The sequence below is a fragment of the Rhinoraja longicauda genome, chromosome 12, assembly GCF_053455715.1.
Source record: "Rhinoraja longicauda isolate Sanriku21f chromosome 12, sRhiLon1.1, whole genome shotgun sequence".
NCBI lineage: Eukaryota > Metazoa > Chordata > Chondrichthyes > Rajiformes > Arhynchobatidae > Rhinoraja > Rhinoraja longicauda.
Genome location: NC_135964.1, coordinates 21,626,231 through 21,647,525, shown reverse-complemented (window position 1 = coordinate 21,647,525; position 21,295 = coordinate 21,626,231). Strand labels below are relative to the sequence as shown.

The following is a 21,295-nucleotide window of genomic DNA, read 5'->3' as shown; positions in this document are numbered from 1 at the left end:
GCCAGGCCTGTATTGCAGCCATCTTTAGCTTATGCTTGTTTTAGGGGGTCATCCCCTTCCGTTTTCTCTTCAACATATAAAAGGCATGCTCAATTGGGTTCAGATTGGGTGATTGACTTGGCCACTCAAGTTTTGACCATTTTTTAGCTTGGAAAAACTCCTTTGTTGCTTTCGCTGTATGCTTGGGATCATTGTCTTGCTGTAGAATGAACTGCCGGCCAATGAGTTTTGAGGCATTTCTTTGAACCTGCGTAGATAGGATGTGTCTATAAACTTCAGCATTCATTATGCTACTACCATCAGCAGTTGTATCATCAATGAAGATAAGTGAGCCAGTACCTTCAGCAGCCACACATGCCCAGGCCATAACACCCCCACCATCATGTTTCACAGATGAGGTGGTATGTTTTGGATCTTGGGCAGTTCCTTCTCTCTTACATACTTTGCTCTTGCCATCACTCTGATAAGTTAATCTTCATCTCATCTGTCCACAAGACCTTTTTTCCAGAACTGTGGTTGCTCTTTTAAGTACTTCTTGGCAAACTGTGACCAGGCCATCCTATTTTTGCAGCTAACCAGTGGTTAGCCTCTGTATTTCTGTTCATGAAGTCTTCTGCAGACAGTGATCATTGACAAATCCACACCTAACACCTGAAGAGTGTTTCTGATCTGTCAGACAGGTGTTTGGGGATTTTTCTTTATTAGAGAGAATTCTTCTGTTATCAGCTGTGGATGTCTTCCTTGGTCTGCCAGTCCCTTTGCGATTAGTAAGCTCACCAGTGCTCTGTCTTTTTAATGATGTTCCAAACAGTTGATTTTGGTAAGCCTAAGGTTTGGCTGATGTCTCTGACAGTTTTATTCTTGTTTCTCAGTCTCTTAATGGCTTCTTTGACTTTCATTGGCTCAACTTTGGTCCTCATGTTGATAAACAGAAATATAAGTTTCCAAAGGTGATGGAAAGACTGGGTGCTGAGAGCTCTCTTTTCCCTGCATGAAGGAGGCAATTAAACACACCGGAGCAATTACAAACACATGTGAAGCCATGTGCCCAAACATTATGATGCCCTGAAATGGGGGGACTATGTATAAACACAGCTGTACTTTCTGCAGTGAAACCAAAATATATAAAAATGGCCTATAATAAAATCAGACAATGTGCACTTTAACCACATGTGATTTTTTCTATTACAAATCTCAAATTGTGGAGTACAGAGGCAAATAAATATATGATGGGTCTTTGTCCCAAACATTATGGCCCAAATATTACTTGTTCACTTTGTTAACTGGAAATATGACCTATAACTATAATTGTTCTGTTGTAGGTCATATTTGCAGTTAACAAAGTGAACAAATACATACAAGCAGCAAAACACCAATTTAAAAAAAAATGCAATGCAATAGATCACAAGTTCACTTTGATAATCTTGATAATTTTACCAGAACAAACTATTTAACACATTTACCAATATCCTTTTTAACCACAAATTATTGCATTTCAAAATCCATAACTCAAAATTTCACTGAGTAAGAGTGATAATTTTGCACAATATACTTATGAAGCATGACCATTCCTGGTGTGAAAGCTTGAACTTTACAATATGGTCTCATAAGCCATCTAATTAGAAAAGACAGGACTTGTTTTACTTTGGATCCTGTAATTAAATTTTCATTGATTGTAGAAATAATTTTATTCAAAGAAGGATGATACATGCATAACTATTACACTTTATCCTTTCAGGTTCTTGGTGGTACAAAGATAAAGCTTATTAGGTTTTAGAATAAAATGTTTTTTAAAGCAGTTCGTTGTATCAGGATAGATGGTATCCCACAGTACACCAAGTAGCACCACAGTTGTGCCAATTCAACTAAATTAGAATAGTCAAGGCAATGTTTTGTTTATAAAAGCAAAAATTGAATCAATTTATACTTGAAGTTGCCGCTTTTCAATGCTCAAGTAATTAGTGGCTGCCCTAATGTTCAAGATTCCCTCTCATTATTTTTGCCAAATGCATCTAACCATTTAATTCTTATGCAGAAGTGGGGGAAAAACCCTACTTTTGATGATTAGCTTCAGTCGATATCTCTGCAGTGGACCAGTCATATGACAGATTTCTGAATATAACTGTAACTGACAACAAACATCCAGTTTACCAAAAATAAAGTTAGATATACATTCCTTCACTGAGCAGTGAATTATTATCCCAATTCTTCATATTTTTTGCAATAGCTAATATAATCCATTATATAATCACCTACATAATGGTTCATGATTTGCTTCAACAATAAACTTACGACGGTTTTGGCTATTTTCATCGTTACAAATTATTTGGCCAGAACATTTATGAACAATATCAACAGTGCCACCTAATGGAAATGTGCTGAATTTGGATACACAAATCGCAAAAGTTACAACTTTGGCCCCTGGAACCCTCTATTCACTCTTCTACAATTATATTACATGAAATGTCGATACATTTATTCAACAGAATTAAGCTGCTAATATAATTCAAATGTTACATTTTGCCAAGAGGTTTACAATTCTCCTGCAGGATGGATCTAGCTTCACTGAAAAAAAACTTGAAATGTTGAATTCACACCATTTGCTCCTCATTGGCAGCTCCAGATCCATTTTGTCAATCTTTGCACATAACGTGCAGGAGAGCGAGAGCGAATCCAGTGGCAGTCATTACATTAACTTTATTGTAATCTCGTAATCCCAAGTATAGGTAGATCACACTAGAATATAATGAAAACGTTTTACCCCAGGGTCCGACTCTAGCACAGCGGTTGTTCTATTCTGGCTCGTTATAAACATATGTAGGCAGGAACAACATATCCAACAACTGTATTTTGCTTAATATATTCTAAAAAAATATATATATTTTGTACAATATAAAACTGCCAGCATCAACATCACTAGGTTATCTTTAATTTGGATTCAGGATAGGATAGGGTCGAAGGGAAAAGTAAGCAAGTCTTCCAGAAATAAGATATGGATTAGGAAAATGAAGGCAATTAGATAACTTGGCAAGACGTTGAAGCACATTAGTTTGCAGTAAAAACTGAATATCTGCTATATGACTGGCCAGAGATCCCGATGGTTGAGCAAAATGTTGTGTTGGATTATTGCAATTTTACTGCAGATGCATGATACGTATTATTTATCCTGGTACGAAAATAACAATGATCTTGTATTTGTAGAATGCAAAAAGAAAGTCCTATTATTTCAATCCAAGTGCATGTCAGGAAAGAAAGAAATGTACATGGAATAAGAAACTCAAAACACGTGGCATTAGAAAAGTAGGATAATCAGCATAAGATGAAGAGAAAGAAGTAATCAATACATAGTGGGAACTAGATTTGACCACGAAACAAGCTAATGGGACATTTGCAAAAAGATATGGTGCAAAGGGATTATGAAGCCACTGCTGAAAGAGGAAATATACTGTTGGGGATGTAAAATTACCAGCTTGACATGGAAAAGCAACTTTCAAAGCAGAGGGTTAGAGCATTGGTTGCCATGTGGAAACTTGGACCTCCTTTCACTTAAAAGGTTTATTTTAAAGTTACAGCAACCAAAATTTACAGAATCCAAACCACTGTTGGAGAGGATACAATAGAATGCACACTGATGAAAGCTGTGCATCTTATCTAGTTGGGGTGGATAACAGGGCTCAGGGTGGAGCATGTTCAATCCAAAATGATGTAAAAGCAACTAAATTTCTGAGCTATTAACCAACAGTGGATTTCATCTACTTTGTAAAAAGGGTTAAGTCCACTCAAATTCTAATATATTAATGGAAAAACAATTGTAAAAAGTAGTATCGCTACCGAAATCTAAATGTGTAATATATCACCCGATTAAGATTAATGCCAATGAATCTACTAGTCACATTAAAAATAGTTGAATGGTGTAATGTTTGATTTTGTGCAACAATAACCAATATATCTATCATGGAGATGTGCAGCTTGAGCCAAACTTATATATGCCAACTATTGGCATTCAAGGCCCATATCCCTCTAAAACCTTCCTGTTCATATGTGTCCAAATGTCTTTTCAAAGTTGTAATTGTATTCACTACTACAGCTTCCACTGGCAGATTGTTCCAGATGTGGAGGAACGGTGGATATAGAAATGGATGCAGATGTGGACTACCCTCCGAGTGTAAAAGTTGCACAAGATCCCTCTTAAATCTCCCTCTCACTACTCTGACAAAGAGACTGGAACATTCATTTTTTTCATGGCCCACATGATTGTACACTTTAATAAGGTCATTCCTCAGCCTCCGATGTTCCAAAGACAAAAAAATCTTAAATATCAAATTCTTTCTTTAACATACTATAGTTATCTGCACTATATCTTTAAAAGCATTCAAAAAATGGTAACACTTTCTAAACATTAAAAATTGGTAGCTGTAAATTACTTTGATAAATTTGCTCACAATATTGCAAATAATCATAAGGGTTATTGCTTCTATAATATTTTTATTATAAAATTGTTTGGACAATAATGGTGGCACTCAGATAGGAAAAGTAGTTGAAACATTCGACAATAGGTGTATTGGCCTGTCCGAGTCTTGTCTATATTGAAAATGTCATTGCGGATCCCTCTGGGAAAATACTTCTCTGAAACCAATATCCTCCAAGTTGAAAGAATCCGAGTTTTTCATTACATTAAAAATATTGGCTGCGTATTGTTCTCATTGGCGAGTATGTGTTACATTTGTATTTGCCTGCAGTTTCTCATAGGTTTTGCATTGACACTTGCTGTAAATTAATGGCCTCCACTCTGCATCTGGAACTCAGAGACGGTTTAACAATTGTTTATTTTCCCCATAAAATTCTGAGAGAATTATTAAAGAGTGCATTGTCCAATTCAGGATTTTTTTTTAGAGACGAGACACAGCATGGAACCAGGGTCTTTGGCCCACCAAGTCCCACTGACCATCAACCACTCATTTACATTACTCCTACACTAATCTAAATCAATTTTATTCCCTCCACATTGTTATAGATTCTACTACTCACGCGCACACAATTTGCAGCGGCCAATTAACCTACCAATCCGCAAGACTTTGGAATGTGGGGAGGGGAATCCAAGCAGTCACAGGGAGACCATACAAAGTCCCCATAGACCATACCCAAGGTCAGGATCGATCCTGGGCCTCTGGTGCTGTGAGACAGTGGCTCTACCACAATGGCACCTGATTTGAGAATAAATTTAAGGGCAAGACAATGGCAGCACCATTGTGTTGCCCCTAAATTCATTCTCAAATCAGGTTGAAAAGAAACCAAAAATTATCCCAACAGATGAAAACAAGAATACTTGGCAACAGTTAAGACCAATCACACCTTAAAACAGTGGTTCTTCTGGTTCAGAGGCCCAAACCTATTTTGACACGTACAGCTCACATCCCTTGGGTTTAAGTACTTTCATGCTGTATTTATAAAACCAAGTCCTTAACCCAGTGTTTAACAATCCAGACAATAGACAATAGGTGCAGGAGGAGGCCATTCGGCCCTTCGAGCCAGCACCGCCATTCAATGTGATCATGGCTGATCATTCTCAATCAGTACCCCATTCCTGCCTTCTCCCCATACCCCCTGACTCCGCTATCCTTAAGAGCTCTATCCAGCTCTCCCTTGAATGCATTCAGAGAATTGGCCTCCACTGCCTTCTGAGGCAGAGAATTCCACAGATTCACAACTCTGACTGAAAATGTTTTTCCTCATCTCAGTTCTAAATGGCCTACCCCTTATTCGTAAACTGTGGCCCCTTGTTCTGGACTCCCCCAACATTGGGAACATGTTTCCTGCCTCTAACGTGTCCAACCCCTTAATAATCTTGTACGTTTCGATAAGATCTCCTCTCATTCTTCTAAATTCCAGTGTATACAAGCCTAGTCGCTCTAGTCTTTCAACATATGATAGTCCCGCCATTCCGGGAATTAACCTAGTAAACCTACGCTGCATGCCCTCAATAGCAAGAATATCCTTCCTCAAATTTGGAGACCAAAACTGCACACAATACTCCAGATGTGGTCTCACTAGGGCCCTGTACAACTACAGAAGGACCTCTTTGCTCCTATACTCAACTCCTCTTGTTATGAAGGCCAACATTCCATTGGCTTTCTTCATTGCCTGCTGTACCTGCATGCTTCCTTTCAGTGACTGATGCACTAGGGCACCCAGATCTCGTCCCCTGTTCCTAACTTGACATCATTCAGACATTTTGGATAGCAATATTCTGAACTGAGTAATTAACTGCAAATTTGAGAACTCTGGTAGATGCTGTAAAACCTCGTTTAGCCTCATTATTTGTCATAAAATTCAGCCCATTCATATTTCTTGTTGCTAAAGACATTACAAATTGTTTTACATATTGCTGCTAGGTCTTTTCCTATTTTAATTATAGAATTTAAACTTCACATTATGCTTGTTTTATAATTAATAACTGAACAAGGTAGATGCTGTAATTAAGGCAAGAATTATTTAAAATCTGCCTCTCCCTGGAAATTTTACGGCTTTAGGTGGATGCGGTGATATTGCCTTGCAAAATGTATGAGTACTGTGTGGTCATTTCCCGCAAGTTTTATATAGCCTATTAAAAGGTCAGGCAAACAGTACAAAAAGGAAAGAAAAGAATAAAATCACCAGCATTTGTCGCAAGTCAGCCAACGTGGTTGTGTTGGTCACTCTGGCACAAACAGCACGCCCAAGCTGATCCCACAAGTGTTCAATGGGGTTGAGGTCAGGACTGCTGGCAGGCCATTCCATCCTCTCCACTTCCAAATTCTGGAGGTAGTCTCTGAGAAACCCTGCTCTGTGGGGGCGAGCATTGTCATCTTGGAGGATAGAGTTCGGTCCCAGACTGTGGAGATATGGGATTGCCACTGGTTGCAGAATCTCATCTCGATATCTCTCTGCATTGAGATTGTCTCCAATGATGACAAACCTCGTTTTTCCAGTGAGGGAGATGCCGCCCCACACCATCACACTGCCTCCACCAAAAGATGTTACTCTATCGGTGCAGCAATCAGCATAGCGTTCTCCGCGTCTTCTCCACACTTTGACCCTATGATCCAACTGCCGTAGGCAGAATCTGGACTCATCGCTGAACATAACGTTCCTCCACATGTTCAGGTTCCAGTGCACGTGTTGCCGACACCAGCACAAACGGGCCTGACGGTGAAGTGCAGTCATGGCAGGCCTCCTGGCAGTCCTATGAGACCGGAGATCGGCTGCGTGCAGTTTGTTCCAAATTGTCTGGGCAGAGAGCCGTCGGCCATATCGTCCTGCAAACCTTGACTGCAAATCTGTAGAAGACAGCCTACGGTTCCTAAGTGCTGACAGGGTGAGGAAACGGTCTTCTTCGGGTGTCGTCTTCTTGGGTCGCCCACTTCGCGGCCTGTCTCTGACATCCCCCATTATATGGAACTTGGCCTTCACTTTGGAGATGGTACTAGGGCTCACTCCAAATAATGCCGCAACTTGGTTTTGCGGAACACCAGCTTGAAGTTGCCCTATCGCACGGGCCCTATCCAGATCAGTCAAACGCGGCATGCCGATTCTAGGAGCAGACACCTACTGACCACTGTAGCAGGGCCCATGCTCACAGATGCTGCCAATCAGGTGCCAATCAGGTGCCAATCAGGCACCTGATTGTCAGCACCTGGGGGTACCAGAAGCTCAAAACAAGAGTCAATAGCAACAGCAGAATAAGCTGTTTGGCATTGGCAGAGAAGATTTGGCAAATGTTTCATGGGCGCAACCCATATACTCAGCTCTGCTGCTCATCCCACAAATGCATGTTCCTTACAAATGTGGCACCATTTAAAAGGGAAATAAACAGGCTTTCTAATGGTATAAGATTTATTGCCAAGAAGCATTGTTACAACAAAGATTTATTGCCAAGAAACATTGTTACATCAAAGAAATAATCTACCAAACACAAATGTCCTTACTTTTTGTGCTACGTTTACTTGGAAGAATATTCCCCTTTGCACATGAAAGAGCATACTAAAATTAAACTGGTTGTGTTATTACACAGCATCCATAATTACGCAGTGGCAATCAAATGGATTCTTATTAATAATCGTACATTTTTGCAGATGTTTTTGAAACAACACAATTATTTTAAGCCTTAAAATGGTAGAGTTTTTAGATTAAAAAACATGGAAAATTAATGTAAATGCATCTGATAAAAGCTGCATGGTTTTGAGGTGAATACTTCTTCTGAGATTCACTTACAACAACTATCACACAACAGTCTTTGGAACTCAATTCTGAATTCTCCAACTTTTAAATAACTCACTCATGAGTTCCTCAGTCATAGGAGTAGAACTAGGCCATTTGGCCCAGTGAGTGCCATTCAATCTTGGCTGATTCAACCCCATCATTGCCTTCTCCCCTTAACACCCTTACTATTCAAGTATCTGTCAATCTCCACCTTAAAAATACCCAACGACCTGGCCTATGGTAATGAATTCCACAGATTCACCACCCTCTGACTAAAGAAATTCCTCCTCATCTCCTTTCTTAAATGTGAGGTTATCCACTTTGGCAACAAAAATAGGGAGGCAGATTATTATCTCAATGGTCCCAATCTCGTTGTACCCCTGGGTACAATGACAATAAAGATATATTGTATTGTATTAGGTAAAGGGGAAGTGCAACAAGACCTTGGTGTCCTTGTACACCAGTCACTGAAAGTAAGCGTGCAGGTACAGCAGGCAGTGAAGAAAGCTAATGGCATGTTGGCCTTCAAAACGAGAGGATTTGAGTACAGGAGCAAAGAAGTCCTTCTGCAGTTGTATAGGGCCCTGGTGAGACCACATCTGGGGTATTGTGTGCAGTTTTGGTCTCCTAATTTGAGGAAGGATGTCCTTGCTATTGAGGCAGTGCAACATAGGTTCACAAGGTAAATCCCTGGGATGGAGGGATTGTCATATGAGGAAAGATTGGAAAGACTAGGCTTGTATTCACTGGAGTTTAGAAGGATGAGAGGGGATCTTATAGAGATGTATAAAATTATAAAAGGGCTAGACAAGCTAGATGCAGGAAAAATGTTCCCAATGTTGAGGGAGTCCAGAACCAGGGGACACAGTCTAAAACTGAGGTGAGAAGAAACTTTTTTGCCCAGAAAGTTGTGAATTTGTGGAATTCTCTGCCACAGAAGGCAGTGGAGACCAATTGATTGGATGAATTTAAAAGAGAGTTAGATAGAGCTCTAGGGGCTAGTGGAATCAAGGGATATGGAGAGAAGGCAGGCACGGGTTACTGATTGTAGATGATGAGCCATAATCACAATGAATGGCGGTGCTGGCTGGAAGGGCCAAATGGCCTCCTCCTGCACCTATTTTCTATGTTTCTATGTTTCTAAAGGTACATCCCTTCATTCTGAGGCTATGACCTCCGGTTCTAGACTCTCCCACTAGTGGAAACACTCTTTCCATATCCTCTCTATCCAGGCCTTTAACCATTTGGTAAGTTTCACTCTTTCCTTCAGAAATGGGTGTACCTGCACGTCATCATTCTGGCTCAACTTTTCCTACTCTATTGATATAGTCTGTCCTGATGGGCAAGTCTCATTGTTGACAACATATTAAACAATGAAGCATTATATGCTTATAACTGAATGCTTTATTATCTATGGATGCAATCTATCAGATACATTAAATTTGGTCTATTCATCATGGCCCCATCTTCCCTTCTACTGAAAACAAGTTTATCTCCAATTCCCAGTTCTGATGAGAGCTTCGGTACCTGAAACATTAACTCTCCCCACAGATGCTGTTGACCTCCGACTATTTTCAGCATTTTCTGTTTTTAAGACAAGGCATCACTGTTAAATAATAAACACCAGTTCATGCACAAAATAGTTTGTTAACTTAAAGCAAAAATAAAGAACACAGCCTCGAGGAGTGACCTACAAGGTTAAGATCAAGTTCTGATTTACTGTAAGATTCACCAGAAAAAAGGGCACAATCCATGTCGTTAACCTACCTTGGCAGTTACGTGATAGGTGAAAGTGGAGATGTCACCCAACTAATAATCAATCTATCAAAATGTCTGCATCAGGCCCTGAAATGATGAAAGGGCAATCCGAGTGGCAGTGAGTTTGGGGTGCCATAAGTTCAAGGTCATCTTTCTTTCCTAGGTTGCTATTCTTACCAGAAAACACATCTCAAATGTCATTTTCTGAAGGAAGTCTATCCAATTTACGTTTGAACAAATCAATATCCATCTCTCAGGAGATTTTGTTCCACGGACTGACCATTTGCTTATTGAAGTATTGGACAATTATTTAATTTAAAATGTCAAAACATGAACAGATGAGCTTCATGATTTTTCTTGCCATACCTCAATAATTGCTCCTGTAAAACAGGTAGATTAGGTGCATGTGCAATCCTTATGCGAGCCTTAAGGACATCAGAAGAGTACAACCAACTTCTGTCATTTGAACAAGGAGCATCCACCAGCACCTAAGAAAACAATAAATAAATGTATGCAAAAAAAAGTGTACAAGTGCAGGTGAAAGAATGCTATTGGACTCAAAATGCCACTCTCTTTCCCACTCCAAGGAACAGGAAGGTGGCCTATCTAGTAATATATAGGAAGGAACTGCAGATGCTGGTTTAAACCGAAGATAGACACAAAAAGCTGGAGTAACTCAGTGGGTCAGACAACATCTCTGGAGAAAAGGAATAGGAGACCCTTCTCGACCCAAAACATCACCTATTCCTTTTCTCCAGAGATGCTGTCTGACCCACTGAGTTACTCCAGCCTTGTGCCTATCTAGTAATCTCCCTTTAACAAAATCTCCAAATTTAAATGACCTATTATTCATTTACTGTTTGTGCAATTTAACAGTCAAAAGATTGCCTGCACTGGTAATTTAAAGCTTTAAAGGACAACTAAAAATGTGATAAGGTACTTCTTTGTACCCGTCACAAAATAATATAGTACTGTATTCTGTGGAATTGGCACCATCATTCCAGTGCACAACCCTCCAAAATATTACAATATGAGCTGTTGATCAAATAACTATTTCAACATGTGCTGAGAAGGGCTAAATGAATTAACAGCGAGGTCCTCAATTTTGAGGTTATTTGCGCTCCAAGATGTCCCAGGATGGAAATTTGTCAAAAACTGAACACTAATCTAATCAGGAAGTGAATTTGTAAGCAAAGCTTACCACCAAAGGAAAGCAAAAAGCCTCACAGTCAATGTGACATTTGGTGAATTTTAAGAACTACTTATGAGCTGAGACATTATTTAGTCAATTACATCTTTGACTCACTAGTATTGATAGGTTGCTTTGGGGGAAAATTATGGAAATATTATTCTCCTGGTAATAACATCAGGGATTGGCAACAGAACCCAATATTTAACAGTACCATTTCTATGTGTGGTTTACGTATGTATGGCCAAGCACAATTTCTGATAGTGCCAGGTTCAATTAATCAATGAAGTCCAGTCTATAAAGTCTAGTCTGATTATGTAGCAGTTAATGACAAAGACATGGAGTAGAAAGATGTAGACACACCCAACTAATCAATACTGAGGACATGTAGTTTTATGGATATAATTTAATTCCTTGTAATTTATAAATAAGTAACTGAAGAAATTATTTGAAACTTAAATGGTCAATAATTATTGAACATAAATTACTGTTATTTTTAGTGAAACTACAAGGACAATCCAATTGCATTATATTCACTCTTGGAATGAGTGTCCTTGTGCATGGTACAAAGGAATAAAACAATATATTTGCAGACTAAAATAAACTGATTTCACATGATCAAAAATGCTTAGTGAAAACTGACAACTTAGCACCCCCATGTGGCTATGTCAGTACTACATGGAGGCATGAAAATTAGAGCACTGAAGAAACAGAATTAGGCTATCTGACTTCCCCCTTTTCTTTCCATATTCACATTTGACTGTATTAGTCTGTACTTTTTATTGCTTTTGCATCATCTGGCCTCTACTCTAAAGTAAAACAGAAAAATTAAGCCAGCGCTATGTGGTCGTCAGGTACAAATGAGAGTCTCAATTGCACAGGAATGCTATTAAATGTTCATCAGTCTGAAGGATCACGATCCTAAACGTCACCTACCCATGTTCTCCAGAGATGCTGTCAGACCCGCTGAGTTACTCCAGCACATTGTGCCTTTTTTTTGCAAACCAGCATCAGCAGTTTCATATGTCTCCTTCTTGCTGTAAATTCACTATGGAAAAAAAACTGCTGGAGGAACAGTGGTCCAGGCAGCATCTGTGCAGGGAGGTGGACAAATTATATCTCAGACTGGGACCCTTTAAGGCTGGAGGAGAGGGGAGATAGCTAGTGGAAAGAGGCAAGGGGAAGGGAAGGGGCAAAAACTGGCACGAAAGGTGAATCCAGGTAAGGAGGGGTTAATAGGCAGATGAGTGAGGTGGGAATGAGAAGGGTGGAGGTGCTCACAAAGGCTGGAGGTAACAAGTGGAGAAAACAAAGGCTGCGGATGGTGGAACATAAGGGTGGTGAGGGGCGGAATGTAGAGATATGGTGGTTGGAAGGGAACAGAACTGGGGGAGGGGGAGTGGGGTAAGAAAAAGGTATCAAAGAGAGGGTAAGTGTGAATGAGACAGAAGGGGTGGGGAAAAGAGACGGGGAGTGGAAAGAAAGAGCATTCACTGTGGTCCAGCAAAGAACGATCAAAATACAGACTCACCTTGTCAAATATTTGTGGCTTTTGTGGACCAATGCTTCTTCCATCCAGATTCGTCACAGAAATTACCCCTCTTAAGCCATCAGGTACAAAAGACTCGAGTGTTTGCTTCAGCCATTGATATCGCAAACTGTCGTGTTCATTGCAGAGAAAATGACCTTTTGAAGAAAGTGAAACAAATATGAGAATGTAGTCTCATATGAAGTCACTTATGCATCTCCCCCAGTAGATTACCACATTTGCTTTCTACTTAGTTTTCTGAAAAAACATTGACTAGAGAAATATGGTAAGAAAAAGCTTTTTAAAATGTTTTCTCTTACAAATAATAAAACTGAAAAGTCATAACTAGAGATAAAACCCACATTAACAATACACAAGACTTTTGCCTCCCATCATTACAAGGATATTATCCCGTTTTACCTGTCAAAATTTGGGAATTTGTGCACTACACTAGAAACATTACCCTTTTCTTCCCCTTAAACACTTCCCTAGGATCAAGGATAACTTTCATCCACTCTATTTCGGCAGGTTTTAAAGTATTGATTGGGCAAATGTAGGAGTCTGCCAGGGGAGGTAGGAGGTATTTGACAGGTAGGGGAAGACAGAAGTGGGGAAATGGATGATGGTACTTGGGAGTCAATGGCGAGGTTACGTGTTCTTCAACATAGCTTTAAGAACATCCTTGAATTGTTTCGTCTATCTACTTGGTAATCTCTTGCATTAACAGAGCCTGGAGCATTGTGTGCAAAAAAAAAACTGGAGGAACTCAGTGAGTCAGGAAGCGTCTGTGCAGGGAAATGGACAAATGACGTTTCAGGCGTCCATTTCCCGGCACAGATGCTGCTTGACGTGCAAAGTTCCTCCAGTGGTTTGTTTTTCTCAAGGTTCCAGCCTCCAGTCTCGTGTTGGCTGGAATAGTGCTCTGTTTCAGGAGTAAAATGCTGGTTATGTGAACAAAGTGGCCTTCCCATCAAACCAAAAGACTTCATTACTGGGGATGTTGGCCTGCTTATCCTGCCAATGGATTTGGAGAATTTCATACTGATGGCATCTTCCAGTCCTTCGAGGTGGCTGCTGCAGAGAGTCCATGTCTTTTAATCACACAGCAAGGCAGGAATCACTGCTGTCCAGCAGACTATCCGAGGCCTTGCTCAAACCCTTTTCCTCAGATGGTCAAAGTATGTGCTGCCACATGAAAGGTGAATTTCATTATCGATGTCTGCCTTCATTGAGAGGCGAGTTCTGGAGATATGTGCGAGGTTGTTTTTCCAGCATCTCATCCTGAAGGGCAACATTATATAAACGCACGAGTTGTATGTTGTGATATTCAGTACAAGGCCCATTCTCTAGTATAATTCAGTGAATGTGTCGACAGTGACGTGAACTCCACAGCTGAATGTAAGTAAACGTCATTCGTGTACTGCAGCTCAATGATTGAAGTTGAGGTTCAAGGTTTCAAAAGGTCAGTTTATTGTCACATGTACCAATTAAGGTACAGCGAAATTCGAATTACCATACAGCCATACTAAAAAAAAGCAACAAGATACACAACTACATAAAAGTTAACATAAACATCCACAACAGCAGATTCCCCACGTTCCTCACTGTGATGCAAGGCAATAAAGTCCAATCTGCTTCCTCTTTATTCTCCCGTGGTCGGGGCGATCGAAGCCCCACCAGTCCAAGCACCCGCAGTCGTGGCGGTCCAAGCTCCCGAGGCTTGGAGTTCCCAAAGTTGGTCTCTGACCAGAGATCGCGGGCTCTACGATGTTAAAGTCCGCAGGCTCCTGAGGTAGAGCTCAAGAGGTCGATCCCTGGCAAGGGGATTGCGGGCTCCGTGATGTTAGGTCTGCAGGCACCCGCGGTTGAGCTCTCGAAGTCGGTCTCCAGCAAAGGCCGCCAACTCCTCGATGTTAGGCTGCAGTGTGGACGGAGATACGATACGGAAAATTTTTTGCATCTCCGTCAAGGTAAGAGATTAGAAAAAGTTTCCCCCCAACCCCCCCCCCCACATAAAACGTTAAAGAACACTAAAAACATACATTTAACACATACAAACAACAAACCTGGTGGTTGTGGTTGACTTTGGTTGTGGAGTGAAGGCAGCATCTCTGGAGAAAAGGAGTCTAAAGAAGGATCTCGACCCAAAATGTCACCTATTCCTTTTCTCCAGAGATGCTGCCTGACCCACTGAGTTACTCCAGCAATTTGTGTCTACCTTCTGATTTGCATCTGTTGGTTAGATTGCCCCCAGCATACCATCATGAAGACCAATTTCTGTGGCGGGCCAAATTTGGAAGAAAAAAAAATGGCATCCTCCATGGTACCCTTTGAGCATTCTTAGCTGCAAACAAGTCAAACGTCTACATGGTTGATGCTGCTCAGTGCTTTCCTCTTGCAGTTGACGAGCAACACTCATGTCTAATTGCATCTGATAGTGCAGAATCCACTGTGGTGAGCTGCCCTGATTATTTGTCTTTCTCTGCCTTGATTACATGCTTTCTCAGAAAGGCACCTCCCTCGTTGGGAATCTTAACCAGAGAGCTGCCATTCATTGGATTCAATATTTACCTGCAATATTCTCAGAACCTGTAGGTTAGATTGGGAAATGCTTAACCTTCGTGCTGAAAAGACATTCCTGTTCAGATAATTAATGCAGTTTTGTTGTGATGAAACCAAATTAATATTGATATCGGTATAGACTTTAGAGATACAGCACAAAAACAGGCCCTTCGGCCCACTAAGTCTTTGCTGACAAATGATCATTTCGTACACTAACACCATCCTACACACTAGGGACAATTGACAATTTTATCGAAGCCAATTAACCTGAAAACCTGTACTTCTCTGGAGTGTGGGAGGAAACTGGAACACCCGTAAAAAACCCAACCGGTCACAAGGAGAACGTACAAACTCTACAGACAGCACCCGTAGTCAGGATCGAACTCGGGTCTCTGGCACTATAAGGCCGCAGTTCTACCGCTATGCCACTGCGCCACCCTGTTTATTATTCTCATATGTACCATGATATTTGAATGACTTTTTTGTGCGCTACCCTGGAAAAATTACCATACACGGTACAACAGTCTAAAACTGGTGCCATAACAAATCGTGAATTCCCACTGTTTCTGACTGTCAGCATGTTCTTATTGAGTCCACATCACGAGATTAGAAATTGTTCAGCCAGAGCTGGTGGTGGAAAGATTGGTGGAAACAGGGCCGCGACATGAAGGCTCTTTCCTTGACCCCATCAGCATGTTAAGACGAGAGAATCACACAATGTGGAACGAGGTTCTGTGAACCTAAGGTACACCAGTACAAATGAGAGGAATAGATTGGGTAGATGCACAGAGTCTTTTGCCCAGAGTAGGGGGTTCGAGGACCAGAGGACACAGGTTCAAGGTGAAGGGGAAAAGATTTAATAGGAATCCGAGGGGTAACATTTTCACACAAAGGGTGGTGAGTGTATGGAACAAGTTGCCAGAGGAGGTAGTTGAGGCTGGGACTATCCCATCATTTAAGAAACAATTAACAGGTGCAAGGATAGGACAGGTTTGGAGGGATATGGACCAAGCGCAGGCAAGTGGGACTAGTATAACTGGGACATTGTTTGCTGGTGTGGGCGAGTTGAGCCGAAGGGCCTGTTTCCACACTGTATCACTCTATGACTCTATCATGTAGTGCAAAATTAGAAAATAAACAAAGCAGAACATGGTGCTACGGCTATAGCAAAAAGTGCCACTAACAAAGTACACGGGCCACATTGAGGTGAATTGGAAGATTGGAAATAGGCAAATCAGATAAGTATATTGCTGCAAAATAAAAAAAAGTGAAAGAGCTGTAATGATTTAATGATGCCCAATATACCACAAATACAAAAGCCTAGAGGTTTAATAGAAATGAAATTATCTTATCATCATTTCTTCAAAATTCACTCCACTCTATTAAAGATATTGGGAAATTTTCTACAAAGAGAGATGCACTTGATTTTAAATCCCTTCTCTTGCTGTTGAGTAGCTGACATAAGAGCAATAGTATGTGGTGAAGAACTGAAGAATAAATTATGTGATGTGGTCACTGTAAGTCTATCCTACTAAAACATGAATTGTCAGGCTGCATGATACAGCATTTTAATTGTACTGGGTGATGGGAACAATAGACATGCAAAAAAGCAAAGAGTGGGGATAAATGGGTCCCTTTCGGAATGGCAGGCAGTGACCAGTGGGGTACCGCAAGGTTCGGTGCTGGGACCCCAGCTATTTACGATATACATTAATGACTTAGACGAAGGGATTAAAAGTACCATTAGCAAATTTGCAGATGATACTATGTTGGGGGGAAGTGTGAATTGTGAGGAAGATGCAATAAGGCTGCAGGGTGACTTGGACAGGTTGTGTGAGTGGGCGGATACATGGCAGATGCAGTTTAATGTAGATAAGTGTGAGGTTATTCACTTTGGAAGTAAGAATAGAAAGGCAGATTATTATCTGAATGGTGTCAAGTTAGGAGGAGGGGGAGTTCAACGAGATCTGGGTGTCCTAGTGCATCAGTCAATGAAAGGAAGCATGCAGGTACAGCAGGCAGTGAAGAAAGCCAATGGAATGTTGGCCTTCGTAACAAGAGGAGTTGAGTATAGGAGCAAAGAGGTCCTTCTACAGTTGTACCGGGCCCTGGTGAGACCGCACCTGGAGTACTGTGTGCAGTTTTGGTCTCCAAATTTGAGGAAGGATATTCTTGCTATGGAGGGCGTGCAGCGTAGGTTCACTAGGTTAATTCCCGGAATGGCGGGACTGTCGTATGTTGAAAGGCTGGAGCGATTGGGCTTGTATACACTGGAATTTAGAAGGATGAGGGGGGATCTTATTGAAACATATAAGATAATTAGGGGATTGGACACATTAGAGGCAGATAACATGTTCCCAATGTTGGGGGAGTCCAGAACAAGGGGCCACAGTTTAAGAATAAGGGGTAGGCCATTTAGAACGGAGATGAGGAAGAACTTTTTCAGTCAGAGGGTGGTGAAGGTGTGGAATTCTCTGCCTCAGAAGGCAGTGGAGGCCAGTTCGTTGGATGCTTTCAAGAGAGAGCTGGATAGAGCTCTTAAGGATAGCGGAGTGAGGGGGTATGGGGAGAAGGCAGGAACGGGGTACTGATTGAGAGCGATCAGCCATGATCGCATTGAATGGCGGTGCTGGCTCGAAGGGCTGAATGGCCTACTCCTGCACCTATTGTCTATTGTCTATTGTCTATTGACTAAGCACATAACTATTCCCTTCAGGCCATAAGCCAAGTTCCACTTCTGGGTCGAACAGATGATATGGCATAAATAGAGCTTAAAAGAGTTATAAAGAGTTATAAAGATGAATGATGTTTCCATAACTAGAATGTTCTAACTGTAACAATGCTACAAAATTGATATCAACTTCACTGAACATTTTTAATTGAAATACATTTCATTTAGCTAAGTGTTGTAACATTATTCTGTTTCGATATGTTACACCACTAAAGAAACAAACTGTTTCTTAGAGCCCCTATTTACACGATTCTGCAACTATGTGTTTTACTAATGTAGGAAGATGCTACAATTGGATAGAAAGTTCAAAAGCATTGTACCTGGAAAAATCTGAATCTACTTACAAGAGCTTTTGAGTCATTTGCAGTCATGTCTGTTAGAAAATTAATGGAGCCTTTAAATGGATTCTAAATTTGCATATGCTATCTGAAGCTAACTGCTCAAGTAGAAAATATCTGTGACATTATGTGGAAGTATTCATTTTACAGGAAAAAACTTGAATTCTACCATATTACACAAGTCCCAGAAAAGATTAAGTATAATACTTACATACTTTCCATTCAAAAATGTGACCAAAAATTATTTGACGATATTAATATACTGATAGTTATACTTCATGTATAACACATTGTTAGTAAATTATACAAATTGGATATTCTTCCCCTCTGTTATAAGGCTTCTGAATGATCCTTCCATCAGCAATGACACTGTCCTATTCACCTCTACCCCATTGTGGACTTTGTCTTTGGAGCTGATGCACTACAATGCTGACAACTATATACTGCACTCTACCTTACCCATTGCTCTACCTATTGTACGAGTTTAACTTGATTGTATTTACATATAGTATTATCTGATCAGATAGCATGCAATACAAAGCTTTGCAATATACTGAGATACGTCTCAATAATAAGCCTAAACCTAATTTCAAAAACTATGTGTTGTAATTATTTTAATATTTTTGTTATAAACATATCTGCTTAAATACTTGGGATGTATGGGAACTTTAAAAATAGATCAAAAGCCTTTGACAGCAGCATCTATCTTTTTGGTTTTCAAAACGCCTCAGGCCTGAAGTTTGGTCACTACGATCCGTCTACATTGCAAAATGAGCTGTTTGTATGGAGGACCATTACAATATGAACCATTTTTTCTACATAACCACAGTGATTCTGTGAAAGAGCAGCTAAGAGAGAGAGACAGGGTTCCACAATTAAATTGTCCAAACTTAATCGTCTATTGCATTTATTCCCAAGTCCCATGTTAAATTATATCTTAAGGGGTTTTTTTGCTACCAGGTGGACAAAACTCACTTTTGCCTCCTTCAGTGTGCTCTAATTGATTTATCCTAATTAATAATGATCTCAATGTCTGCATTAATTAACGTAATTTATGATCCCTATTCAGTCAGTACGTAGCCAAACACGAGTAGTTGCTTGGTGCTTACGTGAACACACTTTGGCAGTTTAAGCCTATTTTATTTCAGATTTCTAGCATCTGCTGAATTTTTGAGAATTTCATCCAAAGGTTCCTTGCATAACTCGTAAAACCCAAGGCATGCTGAACGCTAAACTAATTTCACTAGTTGTTGAAAAGACCATTTTAAACTCTATCCTGTTGTATCCAGGAAGACAAGGTTGGAAACTCTCCAATCCTTTTATAAAAGGCAAATGATGCATTCAAACAGAAGAAAATCAAGACATCTGAAGTTGATGAAATTGATGATGTGGAATATGATTTCTTGAGGTACACTTTCTTTGAGGGCCTAGAATGTTGAGGACATCTCATCCTTAGATCATGACAATCTTCAAGAAAGACTAACTGAGATGTGATTTTTTCTGGATTCAGGCACAGCACAATTTTCTCTGTATAATTTTCTTTCATCCACAAAGCCCTTCAACTCTACCAAGAAGCACTGTGAATATTTTTTCTAAAGTATGGTCGCACCCCAAATGTCACCACATTACTGAAGCTCAACACTAACATACACACAGTACTAATATACACATAGTACCAGCTCTAGCACAAATTTCACCAGGAATGAGAGGAATAAAAAAGGGTGTATCAATATTTCCTACTGCAATGACTTATTAACCCCTACTAGTCTCCCACCAAGCTACTGGGTGGACAGAAAGGTCATTAACCTCACCTAAACTAATCAGGAACCAAAAATATCCTGACTTCAGTATCAAGCAACAAATCTGCACTGCATGTTTGTACAGAAACAGGACGCTCAGCCAATCGCCAGTGCGTTTACTGAAGATAAGGGAAAATAGGAATGTTTCTTAATACTTAGAAGTTTAAAATCCTTCATCAGGGTGTTCTCAATGGTCAATCTCTTGTTCCAGTAGTGCAGATTCAGAGGGGAGGCTGGAGAACATTAAGCACTTCAAGTATCTTGGAAGAGTCACACACAAACAGCAGAACATTGACAAAACAAATCTGATATTTAATGTCCAAGTGTCCAATTTTAACCTGTGCAGCTTTGTAATGTGCATCAAAACTGGGGCATAGGGAATAAACTCACCAAGTCACAGGGAAAATGTGTAATCATCAACCAGACAACACCAGAGATTAGGACTGAAGCCAGGTTGCTGCAACGGTGCGACTGCGGTTCTGCTGGTTGAGCCAATCTGCTCTCCCCTCAAAACATTGCAGATCCTAATGCCACTCAGTTAAAAACAAACTTTCTTTATATCGTCTCTGGTCCTCCTGCCAACCAGTTGCACAGAATGGAAACAGGCCATTTGGGCCGTCACATCCACGCTAACCAGTGGGGACCCATCCATAATTAATCCTACCTTTCAGTTCGGGGCCCATAGCTTCCTGTGCACAGGTAATTTAGGTACACGTCTCAACACTTAAATGCTGTCATCTTAAATTTGCGCTTTATTAAGATAAAACGAACAGCTAGAAAACCTAGAGATAACCATAAGAAATGTTGGCAGTTGCAGTTTAGTTTACACAAGGAGGTTCTGAAGAGGAGTCCCAACTGGAAACACCTATCCACGTTCCCCAGATGTTAGCTGACCTGCTAAGTTACTCCAGCACTTCGTGTCCTTTTGTGTACACCACTATCTGCAGTTCCTTGTTTCTAACATCTTAGTTCACGTTTAGTTTATAGATACAACACATCGGCCCTCCGAGTCCACGCCGACCATCCGTCATCCATTCACACGAGTTCTATTTTACCCACTTTCTTATCCACTCCATACATATGGGGCAATTTACAGAGGGCAATAGAAGGCAATAAGCAAGTGTTGCATTCTATGGTTTAGTTTAGAGATAC

The 21,295-nt window shown here is 40.5% G+C and overlaps 1 protein-coding gene across 3 annotated transcripts in view; it reads right to left on the bottom strand.

The window, feature by feature from the left end:
- The window catches only part of LOC144598763 (tRNA (cytosine(34)-C(5))-methyltransferase, mitochondrial-like), a 34,783-nt gene that overhangs the window by 4,513 nt on the left and 8,975 nt on the right, over positions 1 to 21,295 (bottom strand). For all 3 annotated transcript variants that reach the window (XM_078409155.1, XM_078409156.1, XM_078409154.1), the window contains exons 4-5: positions 12,717 to 12,871; positions 10,363 to 10,484 (exon numbers count right to left, since the gene is read on the bottom strand). In XM_078409155.1, coding sequence (XP_078265281.1) covers positions 10,363 to 10,484; positions 12,717 to 12,871 — 277 coding nt within the window. The remainder of the gene's footprint in view (positions 1 to 10,362; positions 10,485 to 12,716; positions 12,872 to 21,295) is intronic.